At 41.6% G+C, this 22,494-nt stretch overlaps 1 protein-coding gene across 5 annotated transcripts in view; it reads left to right on the top strand.

Moving 5' to 3' along the window:
- The window catches only part of EZH2 (enhancer of zeste 2 polycomb repressive complex 2 subunit), a 56,224-nt gene that overhangs the window by 5,797 nt on the left and 27,933 nt on the right, over positions 1-22,494 (top strand). For 2 of the 5 annotated variants that reach the window (XM_065939469.1, XM_065939467.1), the window contains exons 2-3: positions 17,334-17,457; positions 18,014-18,115. In XM_065939469.1, the coding sequence (XP_065795541.1) occupies positions 17,341-17,457; positions 18,014-18,115 (219 nt within the window). In that variant the 5' untranslated portion in view covers positions 17,334-17,340. Of the gene's footprint in view, positions 1-17,333; positions 17,458-18,013; positions 18,143-22,494 lie in introns of those variants that run through there. The other 3 variants (XM_065939468.1, XM_065939466.1, XM_065939470.1) reach the window with 2 other exon arrangements.

The following is a 22,494-nucleotide window of genomic DNA, read 5'->3' as shown; positions in this document are numbered from 1 at the left end:
GCGACCCTGTGGACTGCAGCCCATGAGGCTCCTCCGTCCATGGAATTTTTCAGGCAGGAATACTGGAGTGGGTGGCCATTTCCTCCTCCAAGGGATCTTCCCGACCCAGGAATTGAAGTTGATTCTCCTGCATCTCCTGCATTGGCAGGTGATTACCACTGAGCCACCTGGGAGCAGTACTTGTTGGGATTAATCAGTTGGTTTTCTGAAAGAAGCTCATCATAGAGGACTCCTTCTGATCCCACCATATGTACAATTTCACCCTTTTTGGATGAAGATCAGCCTTTGGTGTGGTTGGTGGTGGTTCATTTTGCTTGCCCCATGATCTCTTCTGTTCCACATTATTGTACAGTATCTACTTTTCATCCCCCGTCAATTTGTTTTAAAAATGGAACGTTTTCATTATGTTTCAATAGAGAGTTGCATATGGAAATATGGTAATGGGTCCCATCCCCCCCCCCACCCTTAAGTGGAACCCAAACATCAAAGTGATTAACATAACCAAGCTGATGCAGATGATTTTCAGTGCTTGATTTGGGTATTTTGAGACTATTGACCATCTCTCGAGTGGTATAACGTTGATCTAAGACATTAGAGCATCGTCCAGTGAGAAATCTCTAGCAGGAAACTTTGATACGTTCAGTCACAGCACCTTCTCCATACACTGCACAAATCTATTTTTGTGTTTCAGTTGGGTTTTTGCCTTAACGTAATAAAGCATAGTTTGCCGAAAATATTCATTTTGTCTTCTATCTTCAGTTTTAAAATGGCTACATAAAAATTCACCAATTTTGAGACTTTCCTGGCTCTTCAGTGGTTGAGACTTTTTCCTTCCAGTGCAGAGGATGCAGGTTCAATCCCTGGTTGGGGAGCTAAGATCCTACATGCCTCTGGGCCAAAAAAACCAAATCATAAAACAGAAGCAATGTTGTAACAAATTCAGTAAAGACTTTAAAAAATGGTCCACACAAAAAAGTCTTTTATTAAAAAATTGACCAGTGTTGATAAGTTTTTTTAAATGCACTGATATGAGAGCTGTCACAATACAATCTAGCAGAATTGTTTCGAATGAAGTGAAGAACAACTAAGCGCATTGCTAGAGCCAGAATGGGCTTTTTGGTCAACCCAATATTTATACGTGTATTTAGGTATTTTACAAAAGCAGAATTAAGTTCTTTTGATATAAAATAATTATTTTAGGTCAGTACAGAGGTCTGTTTCATTTTAAAAAGCTGGTAGTTCTTTAAAGCTTGCTCTGTGGTTGACACGGTTTTAAGTGCTTTCGTTTATTTTACACGGACACTGTAATGACAAGAGATGGCGGGATTATGTTACTAGTCAGTGGTAGTTTACCGATTTGAATTTAGGCCTTTGGGCTTCAAAGCCCTGATTTCTCAGCCTGGAGGGTGTGTGTGTGTGTGTGTGTGAGTGTGAGTGTGTGCGCGCAGCGCCCGCTTGTTTTTTGTTTTCGTAATGCCCCTTGAGCTACCAATGATTTTAGCATTTCTTAAAAGAGTTGTAAAACAACAACAAAACCCCCCAAAGAATATGCAGGGCGACTGGCTGTGGCCTGCCAAGCCTCGAGTGCTTAACCACCCGGCTCTTTGTAGAAGTGTACCGCCCTGTGCTCCAAGCTCCCAGGCTGTTAGGTGGAATGCGCCTTGTGCCGGCTTCTGTGTTGTCAGGCAGTGAACCAGCTGTCTCTGTGGGTTCTGTGCTCTCCCTCTGATGGGGGGGGCGGGGGGCATCCTTATGGAGCTTTGAACCTCTGCACGTCAAGATTATGCACATTTCAGGTTTTAATAGGTGTTGCCCAGTTGCTTTCTAGAGAGGTGTCTGTTTTTGGGGGGTACAGAATCAGCTTTACTGAAGTGTAGCTTATTTACCTTAAGATCCATCCATGTGAAGGGTACAGTTGGAAGAGTTTTGCCAGCTGTAAGCATCTGTGTGACTGTCACCTCAACCATGATGTAACCTTGCTGCCGTTGCAGAGCTCTTCATGCTCCTTTCCCATCATTCTCTCAGCTGCTGATCAGATTTCTCCTGTTTCGGAATTTCATGTGAATGGAATTATGCAGGGTATAGTCTTCTGTGACTGGCTTCTTTGATCCAACATGTTCTCGAGGTTTATCTGTGTTGCTTGTTTCAGGAGTCATTATTTCTCAGTAGTAGTCCATGTGTGAACATCCCATGCTTTTTTTTCACTTCATTGCTTGCTGAATGGGCTGGTCCCTTTTGGCTCTTGTTATAGTAAATCCTCTGTGACCATTTGGGCAATCTTTTTGTGGATGGATCTTTTCCTTTCTCTTGGGTAGACTTGTAGTTGGACTGTGGGGTCACTTGGTAAATACTGATTTAACTACATGAGAAACTGCCAGGCCATCTCCACAAGCGATTGTGCCATCCTGCGTGGAGTGGGGGTGGTGGTGTCTGCCTGGGACCTGCGGTTCCGCTCCGTCTTCACTGATGTCTGTTGTTTAAGTCACTGGCATCTAATGAGTGCTGAGTGTCCTTTTGTGGTTTTGATGTACATTTCCCAAGTGTTCACAGTGCTGGATATCTTTTTACATGCTTATCGGCCATTTGTGTGTACTTTTTGGTTAAACCTTTTGCCCATTTTAAAAATTGGTGTCTCTGTATTCGGGGTACACTGTCTCTGTCAAATGTATGTATTGGAAACGTTTTCTCCTTAGCTTTCTCCAATTTTTTTCTCCAAACGTTTTCTCCAAATTTTCCTATTTGATTTTGTGTATTTTTGACAATCTATAGATCAAGTTAAGTAATAACACTAGAAGCATAATGTTTAAATTCAGTAAAATTGTGTGAAAACAAATTTGTTCTTAATTCACAAGTCATTTAGTTCTTGGTATAACAAAATGTCATGTTGTAGAAACATGAACATGAAAAGGATATTTATCTTGATGGTGTTAGGTGTGTGAGTTATGTGGCATGGAGAATTTTAAAATTTGAAAGTGATAATATTTAGTAATTCTTTAAATTTTCATTTGGAGTAGTTTGGACCTTTTCCATTTTTTAGTGAGTTAACAATTTGCTTTTATTTTTTTCTTCAGAGGATAAATGGGGATATTAAAAGTGACTTTGATCTTAGTATCTGGTTATGTAGAAGTGATAATAAAATTGTCAAGCTTGGTCTACCTGTTTTGATAGTGAAGTAGTTTTTTGTTGTTATATAATCAAATAGTTTTTCAGATTATATATACTTGATTTGTTCACTGCTTTATTTCTGCAAAATATCAGTTCTTTTGCTCAAAACCTGATTTACTCCCACAGTAATTTTTAGTTTTTCTTCACTATACAAAATAATGTCTTTTTCACACTTTTTAAAAGCTTACTAGAAACATCTTGAAATGCTATGTATGAATTTAGTGTGCATAAATGCAACAGAGGGATAAAGACCATCCTGAGATGGTCTCTTCTTTAATAAAGAAAAAAAGTGCCAGGGCTTCTGCTGGGTGTTGTTCACCACTGCAGGTGGGTTGTTTTCCGTGGCTGTCGATTCCGTGAGAAACTCCCGAAGCTAGTGTTCCAGACTATATCGGAAACAGCCTAAGCTCTCTCAACCAGTCACACAGTAAACTAGCTGTTTTCTCAAGAGTTTTCTTGTACTTCTTCCCTGTTGAGCTCAGCTGGTCTTCCTCGTCTCCAGGAAGCCTCACGTGGAGTCTGCTCTGTCCTCTTTCTGGAATCCCTTCCGCACCGTTGTAGCATCTCAAGCTGCTGTTGAGTCTTTCTGTCTTTCCCTCTCCCCTTCACGTGAAGCTCTGGTCTCCTCATCTACATGGGAGAGGTTAGAAAAAAGTCTTGTACATAGCAGGTAGAAATAACTTTTTGTGAAATTGATTTAGGATCAATAAAATTGAAAACTTCGGCCTCTCTTCTTTAGCAGCAACTCAGTAAATAATTATTTAAATAGCACTCTACCCTTTAAAGCAGAGGCTTCAGAAGTCTGTCTCAAAAGTGAGTTTTGTTCTCCTTCACTGTATATATCACCCAGTGAACTTTACTACCTGGTGTCAGGTACTATTATGCAACTTTAATTTATAAATATATACTCTCGATTAAAGTTAGCTTGAGAAACATGGAAATAAGTGAGAATTATAAAATAATGATTCTGCAGATGTACCTCAGAATGGTCTTTATCCCTCTGTTGCATTTATGCACACTAAATTCATACATAGCATATCAAGATGTTTCTAGTAAGCTTTAAAAAAGTGTCAAAAAGACATCATGACTGTTTTATCTGTTTTAGTACCTTGGCTTTTGATACTAAAGACCTAAGTGCTTTGTAAGTCAAACACAAAAAATGACAAAAACTAGTTGATTTTCTTTATTGAAAGAATCTCCATCATCCTTAAAGCAGCTCTTGTATGTTTTTGATGCTGGTGCCTGTAGTGAAGTTTCACTATACGCTGTCCACAGGCGCGTGAGGAGCTGCTGTGTGCTTCCAAGTCATGCTACTAGCTACTGTTTGCTTCGAGCCTGCTCTGTGCCTGATATCCATGCAATTATAAACCAATCATTTTACTTTTGAAATTTATTGAAAGTCATACATTATAATTATTCTAAAATATATATAGCATTTGCTGAATGAGAAGATAGTTACCTGTTCTTTGACTATTATAAAAGATTCTATTCGGATGAATTTAATCATCTTTTACCGTATGATGATCATCTAAAAGTAGTTGTGTTTCCTTGGCAAGTAGCTTTCGTGGATCTCCACTGCTTAGTGACTGAGATGAGCAAACAAACTAAGCAGCTTGTGGTTTTTAGGACCTGCCACTTGCCTTTTTCATAGATAAAGAAATAGGAACTTGGTGGAGGTAAGTAACTTGCCTGAATTCATACAACAAGGACAGAGGTCCCTTAGAGAATAGGGTTTTGCTGCTTCTAGGCTTCTTAGCTCAAATACTGACATGCTAGGTGCTTTGCTACTGTAGGCACTTATGTCTGTTTCTCTGGAGACTGAGAAATACTGGACGTGAGTTCATATTACCTTCACAGGTGATTGTGATGCTTTCTAGCTGGCATTTGAGTTCTGTGTACTTCTCCTATTCCTAAAACATCTAATGCTAATCATAAGCTGGTTCCCTGATAGCTCAGAGGATGAAGAATCTGCCTACAGTGCAGGAGACCCCCAGGTTCAATTCCTGGGTCAGGAAGATTCCCCTGGAGGGAGGAGGGCATGGCAACCCACTCGAGTATTCTTGCCTGGAGAATCCCCATGGACAGAGGAGCCTGGTGGGTTACAGTTTATGGGGTGGAAAGAGCTGGATCCGACTTTGTGACTCAGCACAACACATGATGTTATAGTGATAAAATAATTAAATAGACAATTTACTTTGGTAACAAATGCTGGAAATATCATTGGTTATAAATAATACTTGAAGGGTTAGGCATTTCCTTGTACTTCAGCAGTATATTTATATTTATCATAAACTTTAAGTATGGGAAAGTCATGAAAAGACTTAGAGCTCATCATGACCCCTATCTCTTTTACTTCCATGTTGGCCCAAAACTACTACATTTTTAAGCAAGAGAATGAATTTCAGGGTGGAGATGAACCCCAGGAGTTTCTGAAGGGTCTCTGAGGAGTCTTGTCCATGATCTAAAGAAATGGCACTGACAGACATTTTTATCCCCTTGTGGTGGACACGAACCCCAGTGCTGAAATCTCCAGGTAAAGGTTACTTGATTGTAGAACGCCTGGAAATTCTGAGTGAGTCTGTAAATACTTAGGGATTAGTAGTTTGAACTGCCAAGTCCATTTTATGATACTGTCTTCAAAATATGGAGGAAACTGGGGGGACTTTCTCCCGGTGGTCCAGTGGTTAAGGCTCTGTGCTTCCACTGCAGGGGGCACAGGTTCGATCCCTGGTCAGGGAACTAAGACCCTACCTGCTGAGTGGTGCAGCCAAAAAAAAAAAGAAGAATATAGAGGGAATTTTGTTTGGGGATTAAGACATAAAGTCAGTGTCTCAGGTGACAGTAGTATGTTGGCAGAATTGCCTGTGGAGAGTTTCTAGGAAGGTATTGTAGCGCAAATACCTTGTCTTCAGGCCCCAGAGCAGCCCATCTTTCCTCCAGCGTGAGGACAGATCACTGTCCGTCTGTTGAGCACAGCTGCTGGTTTGCACGGATGGGCTCGTGCTGTGAGGATGCCCTGGCGCCCTGCGCGGCTGACTAGTGTCAAGGCCTTGCAGAGTCTGGGTGGCAGAGTCCTGTCACCCACCTAATGCTCACTGGGATAACTTACCTAAAGTGGGTTTCTCTGAAAACTTTCCCCAACGTGTGTTGTTAAATGTGTACTGGATGTTGGCTTATTTGAGACATGATTTAGAATAGACTTCCTCTAAGGAGGTATTAAAAAGAGTTTTGAAGAAATACGTGTCCCACATCCCATCCTTGAATTACAGTGAGTTGTGTATCAGTTTTAATTTCTGATGCATCAGTTTTTGTTCTGTTTCCTCTCCAACAGTGTCTCGGTAAACTGAATAGTACCTAAAAGAATGAAGGGATTTTAGCTCTTAAAAACAGGTTTTGTACAGTTTTCAAAGATAACATCACCCTTTAGATGTCAGTTTAGCTAATCAATCTGTATTACCTGTTGTCCAAGCCAACTGTTAAGACCTTTATGATAGTTCGGTTTTCCACCTGGTGTAAGTTTATATGCCATTTCTTTTCTAAGACATGTCTGTGAATGGATAGGATTTTCAAATAGCATAGAAATGGTGGTCTGTAGACCCCGGTTTACTCTTCTGCTGAAAGGAAGATGATCTGACTTTTGTAGAAAATAAATTACTGCAGAGTCTACTTACTTTTGCTGAAGCAGTTCAGTTAATGTTTTCTATCATTCACCTAAGATTGCTACATTACTGTAGTTTTCCTGTGCCTTTTTAGCTGGGCTCCAACCAGGGCTACAAATGTGATCTGAATTTTTAGTTTCCCTTATCACTAGTCATGGCACATTTGGTTCCTAAAAACATTTGATACAAATGCTGTTCATAATACTTTTTCACCTGTAGTTGTATGTACTAATGATTATGTGACTATGATCTGCTGAAGTTTAGGCACTAAGGTGCCTGTTGTATCTTGCAAACTTGTGTCTCTTACAGTGTTTGGCACTTTCAGAATGTTTTATAAATGGATTTTGATTGGTGGATAGTACCTCTATTCCTGGCTTTCCCAAGTCCTTCAAAATGAAGTTTCAGAAATTTCTTTTTTGTAAATTTTCACAAGTCTTTTGGGCGGACTGTTTGGATGCAGCAGTAGTGAACTTGTGTATTTTTGTTACTTTTTTCTCCCTTTTAAATAAAAACGGAGGCATGCTAGAAAGTGAAAAGGGACAAGATATTTACTTTTATCTTTCTCTTACGTGGGTAGGGCAAAGTGCTAGTGAGTATGTGGGGAGTTGGTCAGAAGGGTAGGGTTGTTCGGGGGAAGCGAAGCAGGGGGTTAGAAGAGAAACGGTGACAAGGGATGATACCTTCCTGCGAGGGTGAAGGGTAGGACAGATGGATGAAAGCAAGCAATTTGTTTAAGACAAATTTTGTTAATGTTAGTCCCTTAATTTGGCACAGATGTATGGCAGCCTTTCTTTTGTATTCTGTAGTTGACAGTTAACAACGAAGTATCCCTCATTAAATATTTTTAACATAGATTTAAAAATTTTTTATTTATTTTTGGCAGTGCTGGGTCTTCGTTAGTTGTGGCAGGCAGGGGCTACGCTCGCTGTGGTGTGGAGGCTTCTCATTTCGGAGCACAGGCTCCAGGGCGTGTGGGCTCAGTAGTTGTGGCCCGCAGACTTAGTTGCCCCGTGCGTGGCATGTGTGACCTTCCTGGACTAGGGATCAAACCTGTGTCCCCTGTATGGACAGGCGGATTCTTGACCACTGAGTCACCAGCGAAGCTCTCACAGAGATTTTTTGTTAGCCTTTTTTCAAATTACAAAATGGTGATTTCTAGGCTTTCATTCTTACAAACTTGTCTTTTAGGAAATATAATTTGAATATATGGCAGCTCCAGGCTCTCTGCTAGGCAAATGAAAATCTGGGGTACTGTTGGGATTTCTGATTCACATGGTCTGGATATGCTTGTTCTGCAAGTGTGCTCTGTGGCCGCAGGGAGTGGGACTTCCCTGGTGGTCCGGGGGCTGAGGCTGCCCTCCCAGGGCAGGGGATCAGGGAGCCAGATCCCACATGCAGCAACTAAGACCTTGATCCAGCCAAATAGGTACTTTTAAAAAACAATTTTGGTAGTAATTTAAGATGTTACATGTTGACATCTGCTCCAGTGGCGGAAAAGCAGTGGTAGATAAGGACTGTTGGCACTGTAGCACTTGGAGTTTAAAAAAAAAAGTTTTTTTGAGAATGTGAAATGAAGTGAAAACAGTTACTAATTTTGTATGCTCTTGATCCTGAGTGCACGTACCTTAATATTCTGTGCCACAGGATAGGAATGTGCACATAGGGCTTCGACGCTGCCCGAGCCGACGGTCTCTGGGAGCCGCACTTACGTGGTGGAGTTCCAGGCTGCACCAGCTGCTTTTTTCACGCGGAGCCATTTTCACTTGAAAGAGGGGTTTACAGACAGTGATTATTCCAGCTTGGGTATGGGGCAGACGTTTTTCAACAAAGTGAGCCTGTCACTTGACGGAGAACAACTGACCATTATTTGTTGCCAGTGGCAATGTTTGAGTTTTCGAGCAAAAATTAGAATTTTTAGAAAACTTGGTATCTATCATGGTGAGGTTGACAGCTTTTCCAATAAATACTTAAAGACTTTTCTGATGCCATCAGTGGATTTAACAATGATTTTTTGAAATATGTGAACTTATGGAAAATCTGCATAACTCAGTGGACCAGTGTTTTTCAAATTGAGGAAATGATATTATAAAGTCACACATGGGTTAAAGATGCAGTCAAAGGAGACAGACCAATGAATTTTAATGTAGCAGAGTAGGAACGTTTATTGATACAATTTTAAATCCCTCATTGCAACTAATGTTTTAAGCAACAATGGCTGCTTACCAAAGGATAGAGGTTGTCTTGAGGAAAAGCTGCTCTGAGGTTGAATCTCAAGCTGCTCTGGTCACTCTTCTCTTAAAACAGTTCTGGAGTAATGTCTGAGCATGAGATTGCCCATGAGCTCAGAAGCCATGCAAACGCCCTTCCCTGCTGTAGCCCAGTATTTGTTTGGGAAGGGATTTTCTTCAACCAAAACAGCATGTTGGAGCAGATTGAACGCAGAAGCAGATATGGCAATCCAGCTGTTTTCTGTTAAGACAGATATTTAAAGAATTGGCAAAAATGTAAAACAGTACCCCTCATTAATTTTTTAAAAAAAGGAAAATAGTTTTTTAAAAATAAAATGTTACATTAACATTTTGTAATAACATTACATGTTATTATATTATCATGTGACAGACTTGCTATTGTTTTTTTTTTTAATATGTTTTAAAACTTTCTCAGTTTTACATTTCTAATATGAAAAATATCAGTAGATACACCTTGTATAAACTCAAGGGTCCTAAGACCCTTTTAGCTCATGAACGGTGTCGTGTTTTCTTAGAACGTCCTGCCTGCGCTTCGTGCTGGTGATTGCTGCGTGAGTAATTAATGTCTCGGTCTGGGTCTGCGTTCGGACTCTTGGTGGTCGCAGCGGCTAACTTAGGGAGTCCTAATCTCTTTTGCTCAGTCTTTTCGCGCATGAGTGCATCAGGGTTTAAATGTTAGAGTGTCTCTTGCTGTCTATTTTCTCCATTCACACTACTAGCAACCCAGTCAGAAGTTCTTATCACTGTATTCCTGAATTACTTCAGTAACCCAGTTTCTAATATATTTTTCCACCTTGAATGTTGAATGCAACTGTTGGGTTTAGCTTTGACTTTAGCTTTATTTATATGCTCCCTAAAAATGTACAGATATAAACATCTTACGGTATCACCAAAGCAAACTGACAGATTAAATAGACAGTCAGGTCAGCAACGCATATTTAATGACGCTGTTTTGTTAACATGAATAGCCAATCTATTTCTTTAATTTGGCTTAATAATGCTAACAAAGAGCATGTATGTGTTATAAAATGCTGTTAACTTTTAGTCTTTGTTTGTTCAGGATAATTGACCTAGTGGTTCACCTGAGCTGTGACACCTAGCAATCCTTGAATGCCAGCTTGAATGCCACTTGGAAATTCTGTGAAGCTGTGTTGATCACTGGAGCATTGTGGAGTTACTGAAGGCTGCTTTGGATAGATACGGAATCAGTTATTTTTGGAGTCTTTACTGGGAAGTATTACTGCATATTTTACGAGTGGGTTGGTGGGAACAGCATGCAGGTTGGTGAGCGCTCTGTGTCCCGTGGGCCTGTACCCCGCACCGGGTGCTGAGCGCCTCAGCAGGGCTCTTTGTTTGCTAGCCCTAGCGGACCTGGCTCACCTTACTTTCCTGTTTGGTTGTTGTTGTTTTTTTCCACAGCCCTCAACACCGTCTCACATACTAAACATTTGTCTTTGTTTTTGATTTGTTTCCATTCCAATAGACTAAGTTCTGTAAGGTCATTGATTTTTGTCTGTTATTTATTTCTGAGCCTTCCGTTCCTACAAGGGTACCTAGAATGTGCTAGATGTTCAGTAAATATTGAATAACTCGGTGAATGTGTATTGACACTTCTTTGTTAAAACTCCAAACTCAGATTCTCTTTTCTGTGATAGGTGTTTACTGCTATCTCCCAGCTGGGTCAGAGACATGCTTCTCTGTTCATCTTGAACAGGACTAGTTGTACACGACACCTGAATTGTATAGAACTGTTTGATTTCTTTGATCAGTATGTGTATAGTCAGTGGAACAATTACTTTCCTTGGTTCAGAGTCTGTATTTTTATTAATATAGCCTATAGCCTGTATTATCTTGTTAAGTAGACACCATCTTATAAGCTCATATGGAGATTGCCCCCCTCCCTTATATTACTCAAGTAATGTCTGAGTTTTTAAATAGTAGAATTAGATGTGGGAATTTCCCTCTCAAATTCCATCTGTGTATATTTTTTGTTTTTTCCTATTTAACATTTTACATAGCATTTTAATTTTTAATATATTTCTGTTCAGTTTATCATTTAAAAAAGGTGCTTTTAGAATGAAAACCTTTAGGTTGTTGTATAAGTTAATTTTCTTCTTTAAAAAAGAAACTTTATTTTGGACTAATTTTAGATTTCTGTAATCATGGTTTATTTGTCAATAATTAAGAAGCCGTTATTACATTGCTGTTAACTAACCTGGAGACTATTTGGACATCACCAGGTGTCCTGCGTAGTTCTTGTTCTGCCGCAGGACGCCAGGTTGCATTCAGCTGTCTCCTTAGTCTCTTCCGATCAGTAACAGTTTCTTAGTCTTTCCCTGTTATCATATCCTAACTTATTGGTCAGGTGTTTGGTGGAAATATTCTTCAGTTTGGGTTGATACATTTTTAAGCGGCAACTGAAGTGACAGGCTGTGAGGTTAGGGGGAAGATGAGTATCTTCTGTATGTGGCAGGTGTCATGGGGTGCAGGCAGAGGGTGAGCTAATAACCCGGACGGGGGTGTCGCTGGTTTCTGCACTGGGACCCTGCCCACCCCAATTTTGGAATTCCCTGTAAGGAAGACTTGCCCCTCCACCCCCATTTGCTTATTTAGCTTTCACTTCCTTTGCTCATAGACTCATGGATACTTGTTAGTTTGGTTGTAATACTGTTGTGGTTTCCTTTGCAGCTAAAACCCCCGCAGCTCTGGCCCCTGGGAGTCCTTCAGTCTGGTTCCTGCCTTTCCTCCTCAGAGTACTCCCTTCCTTTCTGCTGCAGGCTTTCCTCCTGGTTTCCTGGTCCCAGCCCTCGAACGGCCGTCTCCTTATGCCAGAGAATGGGATCCAGGGGAAGAAGACGCGGGGTCCTGCTCCTGGGCTCTGTGGCCTGGGAAAGGCCCCGCCTGCCAGCTCACCCGGGGATGCTCTGCGTCTCTCGGAGTTCGCGCGGCTGTCCCCGATTCTGGTCCATCACCGCCTCTTCCTTATTTGGCCCTGGTTCCCCATGAGGAAATTGAACTAGAGGACAGTGCTTCTGCCCAGTTCTTTTCGTCCTCAGCCTTCTTCTGTCCGGTTGAAACACAGATTTCCACAGTTTTCTAGCGGGCTCCTTTAGCCCGCCTGTTTCCATGGGCCTATCTCCTGAGGCTTCAATTCACTTGGATTCACTGTGCGGTCTGCATTCCTTCCTGAGATCCCTGGAATCCCGTTCTGTTCTTATTTACTTGCCTACAGCCTCCCATGTGAGAATGTGACTTTTCACACCCATCTGTCGTGTGACTTTCTCTGGGTGTTGTATCCTCCTCTCCCTCACCTGTGGGTGATGGTGGCAGGACCTCCCTGAGGCCGTGCCTACTCTGATGATGGGCGGTGGGCAGTGCCTGACCTGAGCGGGCTTCTCAGGACTGCCCTGTGACCTGCATGCTCCTCATGGCGTGAGGACAGGGAGGCACCAAGAGATGTGGGAACCTGGCCAGGTTCTCACACAGCTGGTTCTGGGAGAGCTGGGTCCAGCCCAGGGAGACTGGCTTTGCAGGCCGTGCGTGCGCCTCTGTTTAAGTTGTGGGTGGGACATGGAGAGCATGCGGCCCACGTCTGTGCCCTGCGCCCGTAACCGGCGCTGTTACTCACCAGGGCACCCTTCTGCCCAGCTGGGGCGGGCGGTGACATGTAGTGGTGTCTGCTCGTTTTCATGAATCCCCCGAATGGGGGCGCAGGCAGCAGCTCCGTGTGCCTGCCTCCCTGTCGGACGCCTTGCTCCCGGTCTGCTTCTCGTGGGGGTGTTTTCTGTGAAGCTCTTCAGGCATACGACCTACTTCCCTTTGGTAATTTTTATCTCTTACCAAGAGTTAACATCTATAAGTCTGAGTTCTCCTAATCCTAACCTACAAAATCTTATTTACCATTAATTTACTTTTGAATTTATTAAAACAGTGGTTTTTAACTTAAAAAGATAAATAGGTAAGTGAGACTATATTACTATATTACCTATATTACTTTGAGCTGCCCTCAAAAGTGTTTTAAATATAAAAGCACTATTAAAGATTGGTGATTTTTCAAACTTGGCAATTTTCTTTAGGGAAGGACATTGAGAGTATTGCACTTGTAGTACTTAAATGTTGTTGAGTTTGGATTTCACCTTCCTCAGTCGAGTCTTCAGTTAGGAGTCAAAGTTAACGCAATTAGGTGAGAAGGATAAGTAATACACATAATTTATAATTTTCTTTAGATAAGTAGAAGCATAACTCAGCAACTGAGTAGATGGCAAATGCCTTGATGCAGCAAATCCTTTAGGAATGAAAAACCTTTTAAAGAAGGGCATCAGGGGCACCGAAAATGCCTAGGGAACCTTTTTTCTTCTTTTTTTAAAAAAATTCCTCAGCTGAGTCAGGAGGGGCAGGAATGTTACCTTAGGTAATAAAGGCCCCTCACAAGTGGCTGAGGGCTGGACCTGAAAGAATGAGATTCCTGGGCGGTGTGGCCTAGTCACTGCAGGTGGAGGTGTGTCTTGGCGTCTAAACCCGAGGGCAGGGGCGGAGTAGGTCTGCTCCTGGGCCCGCTGCTATGGACCCTGAGGACATGGGGCCAGAACCTGTCTTCTGTTCATTCATGCAGTACTAAGACTATACATCAGATCCCTTCTGTGTCTCATGTGGCAGAAAGCCTAATCCAAAACAATTGAGGTTTGGTTGATTCATAAAATAGACTCTGAACTATGTATAATCTTACTTTAGTTTCTTTAATCTCTGTATTTGTAGTCCTGACAGGCTGTACGACATTGTATTAAGTTGTGGATGGTCCCCTGCCATACCCTGGTTTGTCTTTTGAATTAAAGCATATAACTGTCGTTTTAGTTTCATTGTATACAGGTGGACTTGAGCTATTATCTGCTTTGAATAAGAAGCTGTTTTTTTTTCTGGAATAAAAATCATACTCGTGTCATTTCATCTGTGAGACTAAACAGATCTTTTGAGTGAGAAATTTAAAAACTGGATTTCTCCCACATCCCCATCCATTTAGTAGCAAGTCATTTTAGTGAAATTTCCTTTCTGCTAATCCACGAGTACTCCGAGCGCTATCTTAGTTTTTACTGGGCTGAGATGTGGTGGGAAGGAGTCAGAAGGACTCATTTGTCTGCTTTCAGGGTGGGCGGGGGCTGGGGGAGCTCGAATTTGAAGGCTTCTGCCTGCCGGCCTAGAGGTGGGTGGGCCTGCCGGGATTGGGTGTCTGCAGCCAGCTGTGGGGGGTGCTGGTACCCAGTTTGTTTGGATGAGGTGCCTCAGGCAGGAGCAGCTTCCTTAAGGGAATCCTGGAGTTTTACGCTCAGGATCTCTTCATTTGTTGCAGGGCAGGAGGGCCACAGGGCCCTGACCGCCCCGAGACTCGGCTCCTCCCAGGTTTCTCGTGGTGGGGTGTCTCCCCTCCCTCCCTGTGCTCAGCACGGCAGCCCCCTTCCTGTCATGACCCGTGGCACCGTGGCTCGTGACCCGCACATGTCAGTAGACCTGCCTTTTGGTTTATTGTTTGTTTTAAAATCTGTTTGTCAGGCATACAGCCAGGCCCTGGGGTTTTACAAAGAAGAAAAACTGTTCGTGAGGTGGAGAAACCTCCAGGGGGTTGGAGTGGGGTGAAGAACGTGAAAATGCGATTTTAATGTGCTGTCGGTGCTGAGGGAGGGAGCTTGTTTTATGTAAAGCATCCTTCCGATGGTCCCTTAAGTTTTGTTGATTTTTTCATGGATCTGCCTGTGTATCCCTATACTTTTGAGGAGCAGTCTGTATACTTTTATTTGTTATCCTCATTCAGAGCTCATGAACCTTATATTTGGATAATTTCCCCTAAATGAATCATGATTTTCTTTTCCTGTCTATTGTGCATATTTACCAGATCATTCTGTGGCTTAAAAACCTTGATTTTCATTATTTGGGAGAGCTTTGTGAAATTTATAAGCGTGGAAACGTATCCACACATGCCCTCTTACGGAGAGGTTGGTTTCAAATCAGCTTTGAAGTGTCCTGTTGTTGATTGTGAGACTTGGTAGTTTAGTTACAGCTTTGGTTCTGTCTTGACAGGCTCTGGAAGATATTCCAGGGTTGAAAACATGAAGTGCTAACTGATGATGCCTTTTCACCACGACAGAAAAAATGCACCTGAAAGACTGTAGTGATAACCGTGCTGGACATCAGTGAGGACAAGAGCCATGCTCCCAGAGCAGGTTCCTCGGACTCGGCACCACCACCGCCTGCCAGGGACCAAGAATTTGTGGAGGCGGTGGTGGTGATGAGTTTATGAGCTAATGAAGTGGTGACAATCCCTTTTTACCTGATATTTCCCCCTTTTGGGTAGGCCTCTGAAGTGCCAAATATCTGAAACTGATTTGCATAGAATCTCCTGAGCCCATCTGTTGTCTTAACCACAGATATGAAAGCAAAAAATTCCCACAGAGTCACTTTTTAAATAGAGCTTTAGCTTCTCCCAGACTCGGGCGTCCTTTGGCCCGGCCTCACCTCCTTCCTCGTTTCTTCCCGGGGTTCTTCATTGCTGCCAAGCTGGGGTCGGCTGTGGGGGTTAGTCTCCCCAGCTCCCAGGACTGTTCCACTCAGCCCCACAGGCAAGGGCGCACTTTGAACCTTTTACAGGAGTCATCCTATCTCTGATCTCACTCAGCTGTCTTTATCTGAAGTTCTGAAATCTCTTCATTCTTCTCATTCCCTCAGTTCTTGTGGTTGGACTCTTCACCTGTTTGGGGCGCCTTTGTCTGCAGGGTCTGCCGGCGACCCCTGGCTCCTGCTCTTAGCGCCTGCTCTCTGTGCTTTTGAAATCGCCTCAGCTGTGAAGGTTGAGTTGTCACTTTTCTGCCCTCCTTCTACCCCTCCTTACTTGACTCCCCAACCCTCAACCCCAGTACTTTTGCGTGTTTATCTCACATTGTAAAGTCTGTTCTTTCAGACCTTCCTAGTTCGGCTATAAGCTCCACAAGGCAGGTTCTGTGTTCCTTTCATCTTTGTGTGTTCATCGTCCAATTCTTACTAGTCATTTATCACTTGCTCTCTCTGCTCCTCTTTCAGCCTGAATCATCCACCATTGGCGTTGTCTGTCGTGGCTTGGTGGTGGAATATTCCCACAGAAAGTTCCACTGACCTCTGGACTCCTTTTCTCTCTCTGATTCCTCTCCTGAGGCATTTTTCTCTGTGTCTGAGGGCTGTATGTGAACAGGTGCTGAAACTGCTCAGTCAGTCAGGCCAGAAAACCGTCTTCCGCAGACTGAGATCCTTTCCTGCTCTCCTCACCGGTGGGCTTGCACAAGCGCGTCTCCCCCCGGCCACACCTTTGCCTTTGGCTCTCTTGCAGCCCCTTCTGTCACTGTTGCAGCCAGCTGGCCCCTCCACAGCTGGCCCCTCCTTGACTCAAAACCTGCATGACTTCCTCTGTGCCTAGAGAAAGTAAAGCCCAGATCCCCAGCGCAGCCCCTTTGCGCCATCCGACAGAGGACTGTCCTTCTAACCTTTTGAAGAAACAAGTACAATTGTAGCACTTTGAGAAAATGTTCTAGAAGAGGACACTTGTTAGACTCTGTAGTGTGAATTGGACACCTGGTGGACTGCAGGCTGAGCCTGCACTGCACATAACGGGCTTCCAGAGCCTCTGAGTCCCTGCCTTCTCTGGGAGGCCGCGGGAGGAAAGGTGGCCACAGGTAAAACCACAGACTTGCATCGCCGTGTTGAAGGTGAGAAGCATGGTTGAAAGTGCATGTAGGGGGAATACTTTAATTTGTACCTGTATCATATATTGTTCTGTATATTTTCCACCTTTAGTGCTGTATGCAGATTTTACTTCTTTTTTGGATTTCTCTTCCAGTCATATATTTGTGCCTATATCAGCTAATTTAATGATGAAAAACTTAGAACATGTGTCTACATTTTTATTTCACTCCACAAGTGTGAATCTCATAGCTTCTTACTGTATATAATTAACTCCTGTAATGGGTCTTGTTTTGGTAGAATGACTGCAGTTTAGGAGTGGAGTATCTTTGTATATAAAAATGTCTTTGAAAAGCTATGTTAAATAAAAATTTATACCTGGAATGAAATGTTTTTAAGGACTTCACAACCCAGAACAAATGAGCACCCTCCTTGCAAATACCAAGAGCGTAATTATGTGTCATTTCTTTAGTTGGTGGTTAGTTTGCTGGGGGTTAAAACACAAGTGATCATATTCAGGCTGGTCAGATCAGCAATTTTAATATGAAACCATTGCTTTTAGAATAATCATGGGCCAGACTGGGAAGAAGTCTGAGAAGGGACCAGTGTGTTGGCGGAAGCGCGTAAAGTCAGAGTACATGCGCCTGCGGCAGCTCAAGAGATTCAGGCGCGCTGACGAAGTCAAGGTACCCTCTGCCTCCTGGGAGCACGCGGTACAACCCCTCAAGATAAGCTTTAGTTTGAGAGGGAAAATGGCCTTTTTACTGTAAGAGAAATGGAAGCTTGGAAGTTGAGGTCCTTGGTCTGTCCTAACTAACATAAAAATGTACCGTGCGCACAGTGAAATGATGAGTTTTAGTCTAATTCAGCCTACTTGGCAGTCACCATCTTCTCAGTATAGCTTTGTGCACTGCATGACAAGACCTAGGATCCAAGCATAAAGGGGTGTTTCATGGTACTGTGTTCCAGAAGTTTTTGTGATTAAAAAAGATATGTACACAGTTGACAAAGGACAAAAATGATTTCTTGTTCCCCTTCTACTCTCAGTAAAATAATAGATGTTGTGTTTTTGTATTATTTGAATGTGGGAAGCCACATTTTAGTGTAAAATCCGTATGCTTTTGAAGGAATATCCCTGGTACTTTTGACGAATTATGCAATTTTAACCTTCATTAGAGATGTTACAAATTTTCTAACAATGAACAATTTCTTTTTTTCTCTCCTTCATTTTTTTTTAAAAAGAGTATGTTTAGTTCCAATCGTCAGAAAATTTTGGAAAGAACAGAAATCTTAAACCAAGAGTGGAAACAGCGAAGAATCCAGCCTGTGCATATCCTGACTTCTGTGAGCTCATTGCGCGGGACCAGGGAGGTTGGTGAACTCATGCGCTGTTCAAATTATCAGTGCATTTTGGTTTTTGCTGTTGGAATGTTGGTTGGTTATTGAGAGGGAACCATTGACCTCGGATGTCCCTTGTTTTATTGCTGTTTCTCTTTAACATGCAACTGCTAATGGCTTCTAGTTATTCCTGTAACAGAGCTCTGATGTTTAGAATTCTACTTTCACTGTTATTAGATAGATCCCTAGACTTTATAAGACTGTTCATTAAAAAAGAACTTAAAATACTCTTAAATGTCCTCATCAGATCAAAAGTTAGAGCACGGCTTTCTGACCCACACTTTTCTTTTTTCCTCCCCCTTCTTATGAATTAGCCATGCTGGAAGAAATGTTTCTTTTTCATGCATACTCATGGAGTTAACAAGCATTTTATTACACATTTTGTTTAAATTCTAAGGCTCACTGGGAATTTTAAAACTTGGGATTGAGAGGTCAGAATTTCATTTGTTAATAGCATTTTTTTGGATGAATGAAGTAGATCTTAATCACTCCAAAAAATTACTGTTTTCCAAGGAAGGCAGTAAATCTATGGTAGGTTTATAATGAAGTAACACTTTAAAATGTAGTAGTAGCAAGATGAAGAGAAAATGGCAGAAACTTACACAGTATGAACCAATCAGTAGGATTTTGGTTAAGGTGTTTCAACTTAAGTGCCAGTTTTATACAGGAAGACATGGCATATGATAAGAAATGCTACCTGAACGGGCATGGAAGCAGAAAGAGGGAAGAAAGTGAGATGAAATTTAAATTACACCACAGAGTAGATGATTGTTGACCTGGGTGTCTAAACATGGGATGCATTTAAACAATGGAATGAATTTGTTCTAAAGTGATGTTTTCAACGAGTAGACATTTTTAATATGGTATTATGATAATTAAGCACTAATTTGCTGTCATATGAGGCCTGTTGAGGTCATGTGATGGACTGGCTTCGAGGACTGGTCAGTGCTACAGATATGGTCCTAGAAGTGGTTTTAGTGATGATGTTCATGGTCTTGATGGTGAAAAATGGCTTGGGATGATTCTTAGTTATTTATAAATTTTGTCGGGTGACAGCTCTTTAAGCTCTGATTTGCAGTTGTATAAAATGTATTATATGAAAAAAAGTATTAACACCTTTCAGTCACATGGAACAGGTCAGGACCTACACATTGAGGTAAATGACTTATTAATATGTACTTATTAATGTACATATGTAAATAAAATGTACTAAATATTTCATAACTAAAGGTGAAAGAGATTCCTTTCTGTGCTGGTTAGAACATTCTCAAAAGGGATCAGGATGTAGCCTCTCGCTAGTTCTTTTGCAAGTTTTGTCTGGTGATGTTCTGAAAGTTTTGAAGTTAAGGAGAAAGAAACCTCTGTTTTTTTCTCCCCAGAGAGAAAAATCTTAGAAATTTGAAGAAATAAAGTAGGAAACGCATGGAACACTTGTTTTTGCCACCCATTACAAATCTCAAAATGCTGCCAAAATCCTGGCCTGCCTTTATAATAAAAGTCGCAGCAGTGGTGATTTCTGGCAGGGCACTAGGTCTGTTGTGATTTGATCATTGTGATGGCTGTGTTACCCCCTTTCCATTCCCGGGTGAGGAAACATAACTTAGAGGGCTTAAAGTCAGTTTCCTTGCTCTAGTGATCTGATGTGGGCCTGAAAGAGTACTCTTTGCTCAGACACTTTAAGAAATTATTGAAGTTCGTTATTTAAGTACAACTGGAATTGCTCATGATACAATTTTTGGTGTTAATCAAAGAGTATAGTTTATTCAAATGAATATTTACAAATTGAATTTTGCTTTTAATTTTGTTAGTAGAGATAAAAGTCATTGAATGTAAAGATACCTAACTTTTTATTGAGCTTATGGGACAAATGGTAAGAAGAAATTAGTATTTTGATAAAAAAACAAGTGGTTTTTAAACTTAGTACTCCATACAGGTTGAGAAGAAATATTTTCACAAAATAAGAAGGAAAAGGAGGAAAGAAACCCCTAGCCTCAGGGTTCAGGGTTTGTTGCCTGGAGCTCTGACCTGGTCAGGCTCACTTGTTTTTGAGTGTCTCTTGACAGCTGATTCTGCTTCAAATGATTCATCTTATACTCCTCCTAGCCCCCCATCCCCTTTAAAACCATCATCACTGACTTTTGGAAGCTAAAGATTTATATAGTTTGTGATAAGCTTTTTGGTGTTATCATAGTAAATAATAGAACTTTAGGGCTGGAAAGGACTTTAATGATCTGTCTAGTCTCCTTACTTTCCAGATAAGACTCTATCTCTGTTTAGTTTTTCTTCAGTTTGAGCATTTCCAAAATAAATCAGTTTCTTTTTTATGCTTTGAAAGTTGGGGTCAACTAGGTCAGAAGCAGGGAGAAAATAGGTAAGTTAGCCTATTTTGCAAAGACTTTCTTTGCAGTAGGCTTGAAGGCTTGGCAGAATTTGGGACTGCCCTGTTGACCCAGACACCTGAAAAATCTGTTTCTCTGAACATTTGTTAAGTGCTGTTGTGACACTGCTTTAATTAAGTCCTTATCTTTATAAACTCATCCTTTATAAAAGGGCTGTCTTCAGTTTAAGTTCTTGGAGCATGATGATGATTCACTGACAGTTTTCAGTCAAATTCACTCAAATTCACTCAAATACTTTATTCCCTTTTGTACTTGTAGAAGGTAGGTGATACGCCCAGTTTTAAAATGACCAATTTTATCTAGGTTATTTTAGTAAAATCTGACAAGGTTACTTTCTGATCTGATGAAGTGACTTGGGTTCAAGGAGCCCTGCAGTTGAACCGCAGCCACTTTCCTTCAGGAGTGCTTTTAGGAGACTTGCGGCTACTTAGTTTGTGGTGTTGAAGTTGCAGAACCTAAACTGTTGCCCATAGGATTTTAGTACAGAGTATGTCTGTTTTTTTCTTTTAGAAAATACTCCTGACTTCTTGAAGATGGTGACTATAATATATATACTTTACATTTATTTCCTTTGCGCTTCAGTTTATCTGTTTTTAAGGAGCGCTCAGCTTAAAAATGTTATTAAATGATACTTACAGGCCAAGGGATATGCACCACATCGCTGTAACATGTGGCTGTTTATCAAAAACTTCTTTCTTGGTAACATCATTGCTTTGTCTTATCAGTCAGTAAAGAGCTTTATCTTCTCTAAGCCTGTATGTTAGTGGCTGTGCCCTGTAGTGTGTCTGTTTTTCCAGTGTTAATGAAGGAGCTGGTTGAGTTACTCTTGTAGTTCTTACTAATGCATTTCTTTTTGTGCGTTTTCCGTTTCGTGCTAAAAACCACAAGGTGCTTTTCCTCTTCATTGATTCTTCATATCAAGATTTTTTTTACTTGTACAAATTGTGACTGAAAGGGAGGCTTTCTCAAATGATGTCCATCTTCTGGGCAACTGGTGTGATTGGTGTAGTACTTTAAAAATATCCTGCCAATATGCATTTTTAGATTTCCAGGAGAATGTAGTGTTCTTGTAAGAATTCTGTGTCTTGTTTACTTATGAAAGGAGTGGGGCTTCTTCAGAATGTTTGACATACAAGCAGCATCGGAAGGACCCCAGGTTCTCACATTCGTGGAGAACTATAAGTCTACTGGACTTTTCAGTACATATAGGTTTACTCTTCCTAGTGATATCTTAGAATTTTAAGTTCATCACCTATCACTTGATATTCACAAATGAATTTTTTTTGTAGGGGGAGGCTTCTGTTGTAATGCAGGACATATGAGTTCTTTCATGAGTTTGCAATTTGGGCTTATTTTTTATTGAAGGGGAAGAAAAAACTTGTTTGCCTGTAAACACTTGACTGCATCATTTATTGACATGGTCATGTACTTTTGTCAGTTGATTGTAAACAGAAATCACCACACGCGAAGAAAAAGAGCATGCCGGTGCACCCGGTGTGTGCTGGCGTCTTGTTTACTCCTCACCCCAGCACAGTCGCGTGCTTTCCCTCCTTGGTGAGTTTGAGCATTAGAGGACCAGTGTGTGCTGCTCAGCATTTGAGCAAGTGTTCAAGGAGCTGGGCCCTTTTTCTCATGTCTTAGAGAGAGGTGAGGGGTGCTCCCACGTGAGTGTCTTGACTCTCAGCTTGAGCATATCTGTCCTTTCTTGGTTCCTCAAGGAACTGGTTTCTAGTTGCTTTCTGCTGCTGTCTGTCTCTCTTAACCCTTAGTTGGTTGAGTCTTGTATTAACTCTGCCAGTCCTTCCTGCCCATGTAACTTTTTCAAATCATGACAGCCTTCGCTTTCTTTCTGGCTTTCTTTCAGTGGAACTAGATGGAACGTTACTTCAGTAACCATAAGGAAGTGTTACTTTTCTTTTGAAAGGA

This window comes from Muntiacus reevesi, chromosome 6 (genome assembly GCF_963930625.1).
Source record: "Muntiacus reevesi chromosome 6, mMunRee1.1, whole genome shotgun sequence".
In the NCBI taxonomy this organism is placed as follows: domain Eukaryota; kingdom Metazoa; phylum Chordata; class Mammalia; order Artiodactyla; family Cervidae; genus Muntiacus; species Muntiacus reevesi.
The sequence above is the reverse complement of the archived record's forward strand: the minus strand, read 5'-3'. Positions and strand labels throughout refer to the sequence as shown.